General features: G+C 34.5%; 1 protein-coding gene across 7 annotated transcripts in view; it reads left to right on the top strand.

Moving 5' to 3' along the window:
- SENP6 (SUMO specific peptidase 6) overlaps positions 1-17,593 on the top strand; it is a 103,106-nt gene that overhangs the window by 16,713 nt on the left and 68,800 nt on the right. For 4 of the 7 annotated variants that reach the window (XM_060030331.1, XM_060030328.1, XM_060030327.1 and 1 more), the window contains exons 2-5: positions 910-1,003; positions 3,363-3,423; positions 12,415-12,557; positions 13,551-13,646. In XM_060030331.1, the coding sequence (XP_059886314.1) occupies positions 910-1,003; positions 3,363-3,423; positions 12,415-12,557; positions 13,551-13,646 (394 nt within the window). The remainder of the gene's footprint in view (positions 1-909; positions 1,004-3,362; positions 3,424-12,414; positions 12,558-13,550; positions 13,647-17,593) is intronic. The other 3 variants (XM_060030333.1, XM_060030332.1, XM_060030335.1) reach the window with 2 other exon arrangements.

Genomic DNA, 17,593 nt, shown 5'->3' with positions numbered 1-17,593 from the left:
GATTGTGAGCTGATGTTTAGGAATTCCCTAAACATGGGGTGGAGAGATACACTTTATTTGTCATTATTAGTTCACCCCCAAACCCAGAGCCAACGGCAAGATGTCATAATTATCCCTACTGTCTCTTTCTTCAGTGAGATTCTTTTTTCTCCCCCCCGCCCCCCCCAACCCAGTTCACCCAATTGGATTGTCACCCTTCAGGTCTTCTGGTCTATGATCTGACCTTTCATTTTACTGAGGCTCCAAACCTGGTCTTCCCAGCCTCTGGGCCTCAGGTTTTTGTCATATGGCTCAAAAACAAATGCCAGCTTCAGAACTTCATTTATTTCTCAGGTTCCCACTTCATAGCTGTTTATGGCTTCGGGGTATTTCAGGCATGCACTTAAAATTTTTCTTAAACTCATCGTGAGCGTGTTTGGTGTTCTGATCTGGAGAGTTATTTCTAACATTGAGTTCACCCTGATGCTAACACAGAAAACCTTGGTTTGTCTCTTTTCTGCTAAAAGGCAGAGATGATTGGCTGAGGTAAAGAAAAGGCTGGTGGTCTGGATTTAGTTCTCATAAATAAGGCAAGCAAATTAACAGGTACTAGTTTCTAGAACCAGTGATCAAATACGGTGGAGATGCAGGGTTGATTTTTATGTATTTCATATTCATGTATCCCCATCCACATTTTTATTATATTTTACTGATTTGAGCTTTTTTTCTGTAGCAAGCTCACACATGGATGAGTGTAAATTAGCAAAAACAGATTTTAATGTGTTCTTTTTCTCTTTAGAGGAAATAATCAAAAGGCAAGCAAATTAAAAGAAAATCCTGACTAAGCAAAGAGTTTGGGAAATGCTCAATTTTATTTTGTATTGAATGGCTCTATTAATGAATACTTATCTGAGTTTGTTTTTATTTCAGCGTTGGCTAGATCAGAATCTAAAAGAGATAGAGGTTTTAAAAGGAATTGGAGCTTTGATCATGGAGAAGAAAGTGAAGGAGATACAGATAAAGAGTAAGAATGTTTTTTCCCCCCTCAGATGTTTTATAAGAATGAAACTTTTCATTAGATAAACAATTTTATTCCATGGAAATATTTTTAAGAGTATGGTATTCTTAAGAAAACATTGAACTCTTTTACAGTAGCATTAAGGAAAGAAAAAGCAGTTCTTTTATTGGTATATAATTTTGTGGTTATATTTCTTCATCTTTTGAAATGTATAAATATGTGCATATAGTACATGTAACCTTATAATTAAAAGTTGACCTGGGCTTCCCTGGTGGTGCAGTGGTTGAGAGTCCGCCTGCCGATGCAGGGGACACGGGTTCGTGCCCCGGTCCGGGAAGATCCCACATGCCGCGGAGCCTGCGCATCCGGAGCCCGTGCTCCGCAACGGGAGAGACCACAACAGTGAGAGGCCCGCGTACAGTAAAGAAAAAAAAAAAGGCGACCATACTACAGGATTCCTATTAAAGAAATTGTTCTTTAAAAATAAAAAATAAAAAAATACGGCATTCTGTTCACGTAGTGATTTGAGAAGCCACCATTTATCAGGAGTAAATGAACCCACATTACGATTCCTGAAATTTGTAAGAAAGTTTAGTGTCTTTCTTTCCAGTTGTGACTCACCCTGCCCCCCACCACATTCATCTTAGATTGCTAACAGAGAAAGCAGAAACCCTGTAAATGATAAACACAGGTGTTGACCCAGACAGACGTTATGCAAAGCGTTCATTACACTTTGTTAATGTACTTGGAATGACTGCTGTAACTTTTTAAATAGTTTTAATAGAGCCTTTTGCATGTTATGAGATTTGTATTACAAATTTAGTATGGCTATTAGTTTCTTAGTTTACTGATCTGGTTTTCCACTGGCCAGAACAAACAGCAAATTAAGAGACACACAAATATATACACTAAAGTTCTACCAAAACTGCAAATATTTTTTAGAAATTTTACACAAGAAGTCATTCAGAGTATATTGGCTAAATATTGTAGGTGCTTCACTTCTGTCTGGGCAACAGCTCCGTTCATCATTACCACTTTATGTGCCTTCACCTATGAGATGTTGAACTGAAGTGAAGTTTTATTTGAGGGAGAGCTTTGAACTGGTATGTTTCTCACTCAAAATTTGTATTTTATGGTTTTCTTTCTTTCATTTCTTTTTATTTCTGATTATATTTTATAAGAGACATTTGTTATTTATGTAGTTTTGAAAAATTGGAATTAAATCTGAAATTGAGTAGACCACTTGTAAACGTTAAAAAGTATCCCACCTTTTTTTTTTTTTTTTTTGTGGTATGCGGGCCTCTCAGTGTTGTGGCCTCTCCCGTGAGGAGCACAGGCTCCGGACGCGCAGGCTCAGCGGCCATGGCTCACGGGCCCAGCCGCTCCGTGGCATGCGGGATCCTCCCGAACCGGGGCACGAACCCATGTCCCCTGCATCGGCAGGCGGACTCTCAACCACTGCGCCACCAAGGAAGCCCAGTATCCCACCTTTTAAGCATTTTTGTAAAATGTTTGCAGGAGAGAATTTTTAGCATTAAAAAAGTTGGGATATATACAAACAATAATGAAACAAACATTTTACATTTTTGTTATAAATAGCTAAGATTTTACTAAAAATAGCTTAGCAGAATTGTCTTCAGAAGGGTGTATTTTGACTTTGTTAGAAGATTTGTCATGATTATATAAAAAAAAATGTGTCTTTTAAGGTGCTACCTGTCCTGTATGTTTCACTTATGAATTTTACTCTTTGGTTTATCACTATGTTCAGATTAACATGAACTGTTAATAGATATATCGGTTTTTTAGAATCAGGTCAATGGTTCTCAGTAAAGGGTTGGTATTTCCCACAATGGTAGAGGTATAACTATTTTATTGGGTTAATACCATTGCAGTTACTTTCTTTTCATTAACTAAAGTTTTCTTACCAGTATGTTTCTTTCCCTCTACTTTGTTTTTCAGCCCCTTTCCCCTAATTTAAAATCCAAGACAGAAAGGAAAAATGAGTGACTATTTATGAAATCCATAGTTAAGAAAAGCAAAATTATGTGTTCATTAATGGCAGAGGTCAGGAAACAGTGGCTCATGGGCCCAGGCTGGCCCACCCCTGGATTTTTGTTATAGTTTTGTTGGAACGCAGCCACACAGATAGTCTGTGGCTACTCTCATACTACAGTGGCAAAGCAAAGCGGAGTAGTTGCTGCCAAGACTGTATGGCCTGCAAAGTCTAAAATATTTACTCTCTGGCCCTTTACAGAAAAAGTTTGCTGATCTCTATATTAGGTGAGCACAGAGGCTAAAACTTCTGAATTTAATGTATGGGTTGTAATTGTCACTTAAGGCTTTTTCCCCTTTATTTTCTGTGTAGTGAGGCAAATCTACTCAGTGTAGATGAAGATGAGGATTCTGAAACCTCAAAAGGAAAAAAGGCAAGTGTTACTTTCTATTTATTTATTTTTTTAGGTTATATACTAAAAACTAAAGCTTCAAAAGAAGATTTGTATTTTTGATTGTAAGTCCCAACCACCCACTTTCCTACCCCAAAGGCAAATGGTATTCCCAGTTTCTTGTTTATCCCATCAGAAGTATTTTATTTATCACAAAGAAAATATATATTCTCGCCCCACCTTTTTTGTTTGTTTGTTTTTGCGGTACGCGGGCCTCTCACTGTTGTGGCCTCTCCCGTTGCGGAGCACAGGCTGCGGACGCACAGGCTCAGCGGCCATGGCTCACGGGCCCAGCCGCTCCACGGCATGTGAGATCTTCGTGGACTGGGGCATGAACCCGTGTCCCCTGCAACGGCAGGCGGACTCTCAACCACTGCTCTGCCAGGGAAGCCCAAGAAGTGCTTTAATAAAGCCTTGTGCTTATACCTTTTCACATCTTTACAGTGTATTTGTAGGATATATTTCTAAAATTGCAGTTGCTATTTCAGGAGGTAGATTTACACGTGATTTTGCTAAATATTGCCAAATGCCTCATTCATAGGAATTAGCATTAGCCATAACTGCTAGCACTGTATGAGAGTTTTCTCTTCTAACTTTGGGAAGTATGTGGTCAAACTTGAATTTTTGCCAATCTGACATAGTACCCTCTTTACATATTTCCTGTACTTACAGTTGAATAGTATTTTAGAGACTTTTAAAGTTACTTTTTTCTCCCTGTCTTTGTGGGGTTTTTTTCCCCCACATCTCTATTTTGACATAATTTCGGGAGTTTATAGAATTTTAAGTTTTTCTCTATAAGGCTACTCACACTGAAAAACTATAAGGTTTTTTACATTGCAGTTTTCTCTAGCTTTTATTTTAACATTTTGATTCCTTAGAGTGGGGCTATTTAGGTGTTCTTCAGGTGGACACAAATATAGTGAGCTTTGTAGGTAAAAGTAAAAGGTGTTTTTCATCATGATCTTCTGTGACATTGGTCTTTAACTTGAGGGGGGGTTGCTTGCAGATGCCCTTTTTTTTTTAATGTTGATACTTTTAAAGTAAAATAAAACTTATATGACACTTATGTATCCTGTGATCTCTAAAGATAATTCAGAATTGATACTCAGCATCATCTGTCTTAACAGTACATGTACAACAACATTGTAAATCAACTATATTTCCATAAAAAAACTTAAAGAAATACAGGTACCATTTCCTCTTTAACAGGTGGAAATTTATATTTTTCCTTCTTCTCCTTAAATTCATATTTCTGTTCAGTTTTCCCACAAAATTTTAACATTATATGTGTATTTTAACTTCACATGATGTATTTTTATGCAATTGAAAATCTTTTAATTACTCTGTCATACTGTATAGATATATATTCACTGAATAAAAAGATATACATTCACTGAAATTTAATATTAAATGATCTTTTCACTAAAAGTTGCAAGTATTAATTTTTTTTGCTGGATTGAGTTATCTTTATAATTACTAATAAACATGTAATTTATAATTATTAAACCTATTGTATAGAATTATATTGGAAATGTATTTCTTAAAGTGATGGTGTTGATGTTTTCCTTCCTTATTTATTTAGTTCATGTGTCCATAAATAAATATTATTTATTGGTCTAATAAAACTTTCAACAGTGATTTTCTTTTTAAACTTTTTTTAGATATAAGTGCTGAGAAATCTTGGTCATATAATAAATAGATGGATATAGAAAGAGTTTTGCTATAGCATTATCATTCAGTTCTTTCCTTTTGAATTAAATGGCAGGAAAATCACCTAGCAATGTAATAAAAGTTTAAAAGTTAAAAATAATTTGTAATCCAGCCTCTGGATTTATTGTCTTTCTGAATTTGGGGGAAATATACTAAAAAGGCTTTATCAAGACTTAATGATTGGCTAGTAGTTACACTTGTTACTTTTAAATTCCTTTTAGATTCCTATTTTTTAACCAGATAATCTCAGAAATAATTGGAAAAATTGAAATCTTGTTAATTTCTAATTGGCTTTTGCCAATTTTTTTCGTAAAAATAATTTTGTAAAATATTGTGGGTTTTTTCTTTAAAAGAACTGCATATTTAACTCTCTTGATCTATGGAAAATGTCTACATATAACTTACTTGTCAAGGCCAATTCATAGTACAGCCAGTCAATTAAATCAAATGTATTATTTATCTATAATAAATAGCGTTTTTTTTCTGTTTTCATTTCATATATACATGTTAATCTGCATCTTCATGATGACATTTCACTTCAGAATTCTAGGCAGAAAAATGTAGCCTTGGTTTTTTTTTTTTGTTTTTTTTTTTTGTTTTTTTTTTTGCGGTACGCGGCCCTCTCACTGTTGTGGCCTCTCCCATTGTGGAGCACAGGCTCCAGACGCACAGGCTCAGCGGCCATGGCTCACGGGCCCAGCCGCTCCGCGGCATGTGGGATCTTCCTGGACCGGGGCACAAACCCGCATCCCCTGCATCGGCAGGCGGACTCTCAACCACTGCGCCACCAGGGAAGCCCTGCAGCCTTGGTTTTGACCTAAGTTTTTTTACCTGGTTGTAATAAAGGCATGCAAATTTAAGGGTTTGTTGGTTTTGTTTTTGTTTTTTTAATGCTTTCTTTGAGTTGTTTTCACGTGATTTGTTCCTTGGGGCAGTGCTTTTCTTGATAATAACTGGAGTAGAAGATACAAAGTCATTGAATGCAAATTTTTATTACTTTTGCTTTTCCATTTTGCATTATTGTTGTATTAAGAAAATCTTAATTTGGTCCAGAACACCCAGTTTCTAACCTGTGGTTCACTTTTAACAGAAATATATATAAAACGGGGAAAGATACGAAGCCCTACTACTGTTTCATGTGCCAAAAGAGATTCCAGATACTATTATGTCAAATTGTTCCTTTCAGGAGTATTTTAGACTCTAGTACAATAAATGAGAATTATGTCTTTTGTAAAGTGGAAAAAGGTTTGGTGTGAAAGTGGAGATAGGAAAGGAGATATTATATGTACCTTTCCTACAGATGGGTTTTAAAGTAAATCAATTTAAGAAAGTGTTAAAGTGGAGACTGAGGATTTAGGAGTTGATTTTCTTAAAATTATCCATGCCCAGTTGTCCTTTAGAAAGTCTTTGGGTATCCCAGGGTTTTAAGTATCCCTGGATTTTTAATGGCTTGTGAGTAATATGTAGGTCCATATGGAACATTGGTTTAAACTAATATAGTCCCTTTTTTGCATTCAAAAAAGAGCATGGAATTAGGAGAAAGCCTTTATTTTGGTTCAGAGTGTCTTAGTGTTCCCTTTCTCTTCCACAGAATAATCTCTTTGCCTTTGGATTTCTGCAGTTTCATTATACCTCTTTATATAAAGGATGCGTATCTTTTATTAATTCTGAAAAAATTTTAGTTATTATCTCTGAATATTGCCTTTCCTCATTTTTTCTGGAACTAACTTTTATTAGATATGATAAGGCCATCATTTTTTTCCATGTCCTACATATATTTTATATGAAAAAGAAAAAAAAGAAAGGATAAAGGGCAAAGAAAGAAATCATCCCTGTACCATATCCTACATGGTTTCCTCAGCTTTGTCTTCCAGTTCACTAATTTATCTTCAGCTATATCTAATATGCAATTTAATCTATCCATTCTTTCTTTTTTAAATTTCAGTGACATCATTTGTAGAACTTCTGTTGGTTCTCTTTCAAAATTTTGTTTTTCATAGTGTCTAGTTCTTTCTGTACTGTTTCAGTTTCCATTTTGTTTTTAAGAATTTCAGTGCCTTTAATATATGTTTTTAATGTGTCTAATCATTTAATAGATTCTTTTAGGTTATCTTATTTTCTTATTTTAGGTGCTAAATTTCCTGACTACTTTTTTGTTTTAGTTAAATTGGCTTCGTCATGTGTGATAAGTTTGGGTGGAAGGTACCACATGTTGATAACTTTTGCACATTTAGCAGTCCCAATGAGATACACATTCATACAGCAAATATGTATTGAGCACAGTGTTCTAGATGATAGAGAGCAAAACAGACAAGTTTCTTATTCCTATGGAGCTTATATTTTGGTAACTGGCTGTTTATTAGTTATTTATTAGTTATTAATGATTAATGTTAAAACATAAGGGTTGGCAAACCAACGCTCACAGGCCAAATCTGGCCCACAACCTATGGTCTATGAACTAGAATAGTTTTTACATTTTTTAAATGGTTGAAAAAAATCAAAAGAATACTGTTTTGTGACATGTGAAGATTATATGAAGTTCAAATCTGTATCCATAAATATTTATCGGAAAACAACTGTGCTTATTTGTTCATGTATTGTCTGTGACTGCTTTTGTACTATAAGAACAGATTTGTTTCAGCAGAGACTGTGTGACCCTCAAAGACTAAAATATTTGCTGTCTGACCCTTTACAGAGAAAGTTTGCTGACCCCTGTATCATTGTTTATACTGTGTAAATATTTTCTGTACAGATTGATATCCAGTTGAGGGCAACATAGCTTTTTTGGATGGCTGGTATATTAGAGTAGTTAGGCAGAATATCAGATTTTAGGTCTGCTTGCAACTATCTACTCTATAGGATGGTTGTGAGAATTATGAGAACATGTAATCCACCTAGTACTTGGCACTAGCAAATCTTCCATAAATAGCAGTGTTATTGAACCTTTGTAAGCTGGTTTTCCTTTTCAAATAACGATGTGTTTATAGTTGCTTTTCTGACATCAGTTACGGCCCATGTTTGTAGTTTTATAATCATGTGATTTTTTTGTGCTAATCCATTTGTCCACAGGAGTTCTCCTGATGTTGTGCTTGCATTAGCTAGAAAGCTCTGTTAGGCTGCTAAATAAGGGGTTGGAGGGGAAGGAGAATTAAAGTTTTTCAGGGGCCTTTAGACTGAATATATCATCTTCTCTTTAGTAGTAGTAGTGCTCTAATCTGTGATTTAGCCATAAAGCATTCAATTTTTACTTGTTTACACCTTATTTCTCCCAATAATTTGATGTAGATTACCAAGAGCACAAATAAAATGAGAGAAAATAAAAATTATTAATTTCGTAAAGAGATGTACATGTGCCACGCATCTAATATAATTTATATGTTGTATTTTAATTCAACAGGTATCTCTTAAATTTTCTTGCACCTGGAATTATGTCCTATAGGTTTATGACTGTGTGAGAGGAGAATCTTTTACAAATGTACATCCTGTGATTCTCCTGTGGAGTGATATCCTCCCCCACCACCCCAGCTACTTTCTAAGTATAACAAATAGTAAGGAACCTTTCCTAAGGGAATTTGACAATACAGGAAAAGGTTTTCATGAGATATCTGCAAAACCAGAAGTACTGGTTGTCTTATTGCTGACTGAAGTGCGTGTAGCTTTTGATAGTACCTTAGGGCAGCAGAATTGGGAAATTTAAGAATTTGCCTTATGCAAATCTTGCTCTATTGATGGACTTTGGGTTGTCTATTGCTATGCCTAAATGCTTTCTTAAAAAGAAAATTTGGAAATGTTTAAGCACTTGATCAGAAATATGTTGAATTAGCTGAATTATATGCCTATATATTGGGTGAGATAATTTTGGCTTAACCAGTTCTTAAGAGGAAGGATTAGCTTTCTACATTTATATAAAGGAATTTTTAGTGCAGTTCCTTTGATTTTGAGATTTTCTGTATCCTAATGATTTTGAGTGTTATCTGGAATAACATAGTTTGGTTTTGCCTCTTGTTAAGAATTTATATGTCTACAAATAATACTATAAAAATTCCTTATACAGTGTAGTATGGGAAAGCAAAGGCTTTGGAGTCAGGTCAGTACTTTGTTCAAATCCTTTTAACTAGTTCAGACAAGTTACTTTGCTTTTTAAGCTCAAGGATCTAATAGCATAGGGGTAGAGTTTCAGTAAAGTTTAAGGCGGTATATGGTGGAGAGATTTTGTTGGAGAAAGAGACTTAAAGTGGGAAATTTGAGCATGTTAATCCTATCACTCAGTAGCATCAAGTAATTGACCTGATACTTTAGGTGCAGTTTCTGAATCCCAATCTGAAGAACTACTGAAATGTATAAAATATGGAGATTAAATGAGATATTGAATATAAAGTAGTTAGTATAATGCCTATCCATAGTAAGCACTCAAATATTAGTTGTAATTATCTATATACGGAGGAATGAAATTATATGGTTAGTCTTTAATGGAAACTTTTGCTTCCCAGATTCTTTTTTTTAAAAAATTTATTTATTTTTGGCCGCGTTGGGTCTTTGTTGTGGAGCGTGGGCTTCTCATTGCGGTGGCTTCTCTTGTTGCAGAGCATGGGCTCTAGGCGCGCGGACTTCAGTAGTTGTGGCTCGGGCTCTAGAGCTCAGGCTCAGTAGTTGTGGCGCACGGGCCTAGTTGCTCCGCGGCACGTGGGATCTTCCCGGACCAGGGCTCGAACCCCATGTCCCCTGCATTGGCAGATGGATTCCTAACCACTGCGGCCACCAGGGAAGTCCCGCTTCCCAGATTCTTAACAGGACATGTATCAAAATCACGTGCAGCACTGGCTCTCCAGTGTTAGTGTACATCAGAATCACCTGGAAGGTTTGATAAAACAGATTGCTGGACCTTACTCCCACAGTCTCTGATTTAGGAGTTCTGGAGTGGGACCTGATAATCTGCATTTTAAAGTGTTCTAGGTAATGCTGATCTTGAGAACCATTGACTTAGGGCATTTTTGCAAAATAACAAAGGAATAGGCCAAAGTCAGTGACGGGATGTCCTGAAATTTCAGATGAATGTAGCTTAATGACCAATTGTTTATGATAAAATAATTTATGGACTTTCTAATTGAGGATATCTGTGTTTCTACTTGAGTGGGAATTAATAATTACTGAATTCCTACCTATTTGTCCGTTCCAGAGCTAGGCAGTTTGTATATAGCTTTGTTGATGCATAAAATAACCTCGTGATTATAAGGAAAGTTACCTGGCTAGGAGACAATTCTATTTGATTCCTGAGTTATCTTTCTACAATAGCACTATGTTTCTGTGAAAAAGGGTCACCAAATGCAGAAGTGATTGTATTCTCTTTTTCTAATGGAAATGAAATAGTGTGATAACCCCTCTTATCTTTATCCCCTATAGTTCTGTTCCTGTTATCAGTTGTTTCTCTTGGTTTTGATCATTGTCATCTTTATGAGCTTGCTTATGATTGGTAGATATTGCATATGAAAAATCACAGAGATAATTTGAGGCCTAGGATAATATTCCCTTCCTGTAGGGATACACGTTTACTTTTGGCTAGTGACCAGGAGGAGGCTTAGCAGTCTCACATCACCTCGATCCAGTGGCTCTCCAAACGTAGTTTCCTTTTTAGCAGTATCTGCATCACCCAGGGACCTGTTAGAAATGCATATTCTCAGGCTCATCCCAAACCTCCTCAATCAGAGTAAACTGTAAGGGTTGGACACAGCAATTTGTTTTAACAAACCATCCAGGTAATTCTGGATTTACTCTAAAATTGGAGAACTGACTTAATTGAGTTGGAGGTTGAGATGAATGGAAGCTGGATTTATAGTTGTAATTCACCCTTATTCATAGGCTATATCTTCATTCAGATTTTGAGGTGTTTATGAGGCAGTCCATACTTGGTGGATGTTGAACTCTGCTTTTGTCTCCCCAGTTCTCTGAGTCTTCTGGGAGTTCAGCTTAGCTTCTCAGCCTCTCATCTTCAGGAACTCCAGAAGTTGCATCTTCTGGAGACAACAGGTGTCTCAGAGAAAAATATGAATCTGGGCTCAGATCTCTGAGTTTCTTGTCCCTGATCTTAATTCTTAATTCTTCACTGCCTTGGTAGCCCTCAGGTGCTTCAAACAGATTTTCTTTTTTTAAGAAAATTTCTATTTTGTCCAGCTTTTCTGGTTTTCAGAGAGTAGAGGGAAGATTGAGCTGCATTATCTAATCTGCCATCACCATAAATGAAGGAGTCCGAAGTACATGGCTGTAAAAGATTTAGAAGTAAAAAAATGTCTCAAAATGATAAGCAGTGTTTTCAAAATACAGCTTTTTGGAGTTTTGGGATACAGACATGCCTCAAAACAAGAATGGTGCTGGCACAGTGAGCTCTTCTCCAGAAGACATTTTTTGTGGGAGATATGTGTTTTTAGGGAACTGTTAGGTTTCTGTGGAGATAATTGGTGGGGCTAAAAGCCAAGTTATTATCTTCTTATGACTACATTTTCTTGTAAAAGAGTAAAAAATAAAATATTAGACTGCTGTTTCAAAACTAAAAGTAGGTAAGAATGATTTTTAAAATGTTGTTTTGGGTAAATTACCACTAAGAACTGAGGACTTTTGTCTTAAAGAGTCTGAAAACAGCTTTTAAATGTCTTGTGCAAAGAATGTAATAAAGCTAGGTTTCTTTGTTGAGAAGAGCTTCCCAAGGAATGAGCCATCCTGTTGTCATACTGTAATCTCTGCAAAGTGATTGTTATTGATATGTTTGTATTATTATTTTCAAGTATGAAAATATGAAGACATTATCTCGGTTTCTGTGTTTATATAGAAATTTTGATGCTAAAGCCCAAGTACTTGTACAATGACAATTTACTGCCATATTTGGTTGTACTGTCCTATGGGTAGCATCAAGGCCTGTTAAGCAGGGGAAATGTTTATTTTTCGCTTTCGGGAAAGAGCTATCTTAAGATCCTCTACCTTATCCCTTCTGTTTTTCTCTTTTAATTTTCTCAAATATCTTGGGTGATACTGAAATGAAAAGGAAATAATATGATAAACTCCCATGTTCCTACATATTTATGTTGTCCTTAAGGGAAAAAAAAAAGTATTACAGTTGAATTACTCTTAGATCTGTGCCGCTGCCATCCTTCTCCCCCATCCCCAATATCTGGTACATTTTTATTGCTTTTTTAATAAATGGGTTTTCAAATAATTGTTGATAAGTTATCTTATTATGTTGTTTATTGACTTTAACATTTATGGTTTTTACAGTTAAATCGTCAATCTGAAATTGTTGCTACTAGTTCTGGTGATCCCTGGAAGACATGTACAAAACGAAACAGGACTGAAAGCTTAAAACCTTTGAAAGGCAACCCACTTGGACTTAACATGTTGAGCAGCACTAAGAAATTGAGGTATAGGCACTTCACCACACATTCCTACAGAAAAGATAAAGAGTTTGACACCAGAAACTAATTGGCTACTCCAACTTAACACCTTTTCTTTTCACTTTGTCAGTAGATGTAATCCTACACACTGGGCATCTTTGCTTTGAATCTTGGGAATAGGCTTGATTGCAGTGATTTCTTGGTTTGGAGTTAAAATATTGAAAGAAAAATTTCAGTAGACTAATATTTCATAAGATGAGCTTGCTTTTATGAAGTTAGCAAAATCTTGGTTATAATATTAGAGGTAGGTCACGTCTCCTTTAGGGGATACTTACCAGGATTATCTCAATGAGGGACTCTTTTTTTTTTAAGACTTCTTAATTCCCCTTCTCTTCTAGATATAACTCATCTTTCCTAGTGGTTGTCATAGTGAACCACTATTACTGATACAATTGGACTGTTACATATCCCAGAAATAGGGTTGAAGTCACTATTTTATTTCTACTTTGTCAGTTTATAGACAATTGAGGTACATAAAGGCTAAATAATTTTCAAGTCAGTGGTAGAATCGAAAGTAGAATTTAGCACTTTTAATTTTTTTTATAATTAACATTTAGTATTATTTTGGCATATAAGAAAACTTTTGTATACTCATAGTACATAGTTCGTATACTCATAGTACATAGATAGTCTTAAATAGAGAATAAGAAGAAGAAATATATCGGGATTAATTTACAGGAATTCTTACAGTATGAAACATTCATTTAGGATTCCTGATTTCTGTTCTAGTGTTCTACTCTTTATCTTCTTTCATGAACTGGATTGGAAACATTTCAGAGACAAATTCAGAAAGTGGAAAACTAATGGACAGTTTAACATGGTCAATGGGTTTATGTATAAAAAATTTTCTTTAAGTGTTACAGGTTTGTGTGTGTGTATGCTTAGATTTTAAAGGGTTTATTTTGCATAAGTGCATAATTTTTCCCTGTTTAAATTATTCTTTGTTTCTTGACTCCGCAGTGCAAATACACAAAATGCATCATTATGTTCTGGAACTGTAAGACGTTTTCCTCATACTAATGCACAGATAGCAATAGTAAAAACAGCAGCCCAAAGGTAAGGATTCTGATTGCCTTTGTTTAGTATATATACACCATCCTCTTTAATAGGAGTTTTTCACTGCCTTTTTTTTTTTTTAAACCTTTTTTTTCCTTAATTTGTGGAACTTTATTATGTTTCCATTGTCTCTAAAGAGATATTCATGTTTCTGAAATAATTCATGTCCTAGAATTTTTTTATTTTATATCTGCTTTTGAGTAAATCATATTCTGTAAATAGAGACATTTTAAGTAAAAGCTATTCTATTGCATTATGTTTCTGTTAAATTAAGCTGATTTTTACAACATTTGACAGAGAAATCTTCAGCTGGTAGTTTAGTTCTGATGAGTAAAACTACAGTTATTACCTTTCTTTGTAAGGTTTATAAGATTTCATAGCATCAAAGTAAATCACATTATTAGTTTTAAATGTTTGAGAAATTTTTGTGTTTTCATAAATTTGAGTGTTCTCATTGATCATGAAAGTATTACTTGAATCTTGAAATAACGTAACAGTGTAATGCTTGGTGTTTTTAAATGCTTTTGAGGTTTTTCATAACCATTTTTGGATGGTTATGAAATTTCAGTTGAATTTCAGTTCTTCGTCAGTTTCAGTTGACCAAGAAATTCTTAGGCTCCAACAATTAGAAAAATAATTTATCTCTTTATTTCTTGCATTTTGAATAGTTGCATAAAATTTTTATAACTAGTAAAATTTAAAGATTTTTTTTAATATATGCTAGATGTTGTTCTTCATTTTTTAAAATGTTGATCTAGACTGCTACTCATTCAGAAAATGTGTCCTGACTCTTACCCTTGCTGTATTTGCTATTTATGTAGATTTGCTATAACAGAGATTTTCAACTTAAATACCTTATATCATTCTCATACTTTAGGACAATAAGAAAACCTTTCCTTTGCTTAAATATATTATTTTTCGTAGTTTTGACATAAGATATTTCAGAAAATCAACTAAAAAGATGGAGAAATTACTATACATACCACAAAATTGGCTTGCCTTACAAATCAAGCTTTCTGGCCTACATGTGGCACAAATATGAGAACAAACAATAAAAAGAGAGTAATTAGCGGGAGGGAAGAAGGATAGACACACTGTTTCTCACACACTGATCACATTGATAGAATTCATTGCTAAGAAAGATCGGTCTACTTGCTATTCTGAAATGTGGTCTAAGTTGAAGTACTGATTTATAATCAAGTGATATATTCTACAACCAAAATTATTATTGGTTTAGAAGTTATCTACCAGTTTAGAATTATTTACACTATGCCTTATTCTCCCCATCCCTCCTTTCTTCATTGGTAATGTTAAAAAATTGATTCCAGTTTGGGAATTGGTATGTGTTTTGTTTTATTCTAGGTCCTGGCACATCTTATACCTTGCCATGTGTATCATTGCTCATCTGTATAAAAGATTAGATTCTGTTAATAGGAAGTGGTATTTACTAGTAAAATACTGTTTCTTACACACACACACACACACACACACACACACACACACACACACACCCACCCACCCACCCACCTACCTAATTTAATTTGTATTTAAAGAAACAATCCATTAAGGAAAACAGATTCTACTTATGTTTGTCTCATAAAATAAACATTTCTTAGTCCTACTGCAGTGTGACTGTTGTTAAAAAGATTTTGAAGTTCAAATACCAGTCATGGAGAGTTTTTCCAGTTTTCTTCCTTCAAAAATATTGAGTGATTTTATGCTACATACCAGGTATAGGTACAAAGTAGTCAAAGATGAATATGACAGTATTTGCCTTGAAGCTCAAGTGTGGTTAGGGTAAAGGACAGAAAGACAAGTAAACAGATGATTACCTGGTGAGTGCAGTGTAGAGATATACAAAGTATGTGTAGTACTGTTTACAGAGAAGGGAGCAGTATTAAAGAAGCTTTTGAGTGTTTTAGCTAAAAGAGAACACTCCATGCATTAGGAACCACATCTTCAAAGGCATGAAAAAAAGCCTTCACCTGAAACGATTGCTACCAAACTTTTGGTTTTAATTAGTGTAGTGTTGGCACAATTGTCAGGCCTCAGATGAGGATGAGCACACTGGCTTTTACAGTTTCTCCTAACTTTTCTTATTTTCTCAACTCTTAATTTGAAATTATTAAAGGAAATGCCATCAGTTGGTAATTCACACACATAATCCATTACTCCTGGGGTGAGTGGTATAACTTGTCTTTTAAGTAAATCAGACCTGCATTTTGAATAATTTGTAAGATATGGGAACAGGTATAGCACACGTTTTTAGTCTAAAAGAAATGAATGAAGATTGTTAAAGTATCAGATCAGATTAGCTGCTATTTGGAGAATATTATGATTGCAGTCAGTTTTCTTACTGCTATTCCAAATGTTAATTTAATTCATATTTAAAAGATAGATTGTTTATATACTAGCAGTGATGGAGGAGGATAGTATTAGTATGGAAGAAATGAAATGCAGAAAATTAAAAATCTTTATAAACTATACTATCTCCACTCCTAACTTTAACCACACTGGAAAAAGAGCACATTTACTGGTTTATGTTTTATTTACATTTTCACTGTTTTGTTTTGTTTTTTATTAAGGATAGGTAGAAAGCCTTAAAAAGGACCATAGGGGGAAATGAATGTCTACAAAAGCATATATAATCCATAAATGGGAAAATGGGCTCCTGGAATAAGCAAGATTTAATTATTAATGAAAAGCATCACTTTGAAAGAATTTTTGAAGTCCAAAATCAGGTCATGGATACCAGAATCAATCAGTCTGTCTTTTTTCTTTCCTTTTTTTAAATTTTAAGAGCAGAAATAGTCCAAAAAGAATGTACGTCGACATTTTTACAAAGCCCTATGTTACTGATAATGGCTTCCCATCTCATTTTTTAAAAGCTTTTTTCTTTCTTCTTCTTCTTTTTTTTTTTTTAATATATATAAACTCTTCTAGGGCAGGGCTTTGGTAATAAACATATATTGAGGAGTTTTGGAGAATTACCATAATGTATAAATTAGATACAGTAAGTGCATTTTTCTCAAGGATAAGAGAAATGAGGATGGTGTATATATTTTTTGGTTTTGTTTTCTTCCTAACTCCCTTGGTTTATTGGAAAGAACCAAACCTGTTTCTTCTACTTTTACTCTGTCTTCTACCTCTTTTACTCTCAACAGGTGAGTTTAAAGAATAAAAGCAAGAGAGTACTAAACTCTTCTCACTTCTTGAGCACAACAGTGTAGGGTTGGAAATGGCTAGATTAGGTATTAACGTCTAACTTTTCGTTTTTATTTTACTTTTCCTGGAAATATTACACCATAAGAAATAAGTATATAAGAGTAGACAGACTATATTTAAACTTTTATGTTTGTATTTTGTTTCACTTTAATAGGGGCCTGATAATTTTCCTTCATTTTTCTGTCATTTGTCCAACATAAATTTATTTTATACAGATTATCCCATTTTCTAAATAGCAGAGGTAAAAGTTCAAATGTGGTATTTGTGTAAGTTTATAATAATTCTTTTCCTTACTATTAAAACTTTTTTTAAAAATGTGTTTCTTTTCAATGTTGTTTATGTAAAACCAACTTACCCTTATTATTTTTTCTTAATTTGCTAGGATTAAATTGATATTTTACTGTGTGCTTCACATGATGGGAATATAAGAGTTAATATGGGGACTCAGGGATTTTTGTGAACTATGTTTTGCTTACAGTTCTGAATATTTAGTTTCTTTTGTAATAGGAATAATTCTAGGATGTGAATCTTATTCTAAATTGAGGGTTTTATAATTTTACCCTTGAGTACTTGATATTGATAGCTTTTTAGATTTTCCATGAATTGTGGAGAAGGGTGTACATTTTATACATTGGACTTTTGGTTAGAGGCCATGATTTTAAGTCCCAGGACTTTTCTTGTGTCCCAAACCGTGTACTGTATTTGTATTTAATCTAAGGCTT

This window comes from Delphinus delphis, chromosome 14 (genome assembly GCF_949987515.2).
Source record: "Delphinus delphis chromosome 14, mDelDel1.2, whole genome shotgun sequence".
Lineage (NCBI taxonomy): Eukaryota > Metazoa > Chordata > Mammalia > Artiodactyla > Delphinidae > Delphinus > Delphinus delphis.
This window is presented reverse-complemented; position numbering and strand designations above follow the sequence as displayed.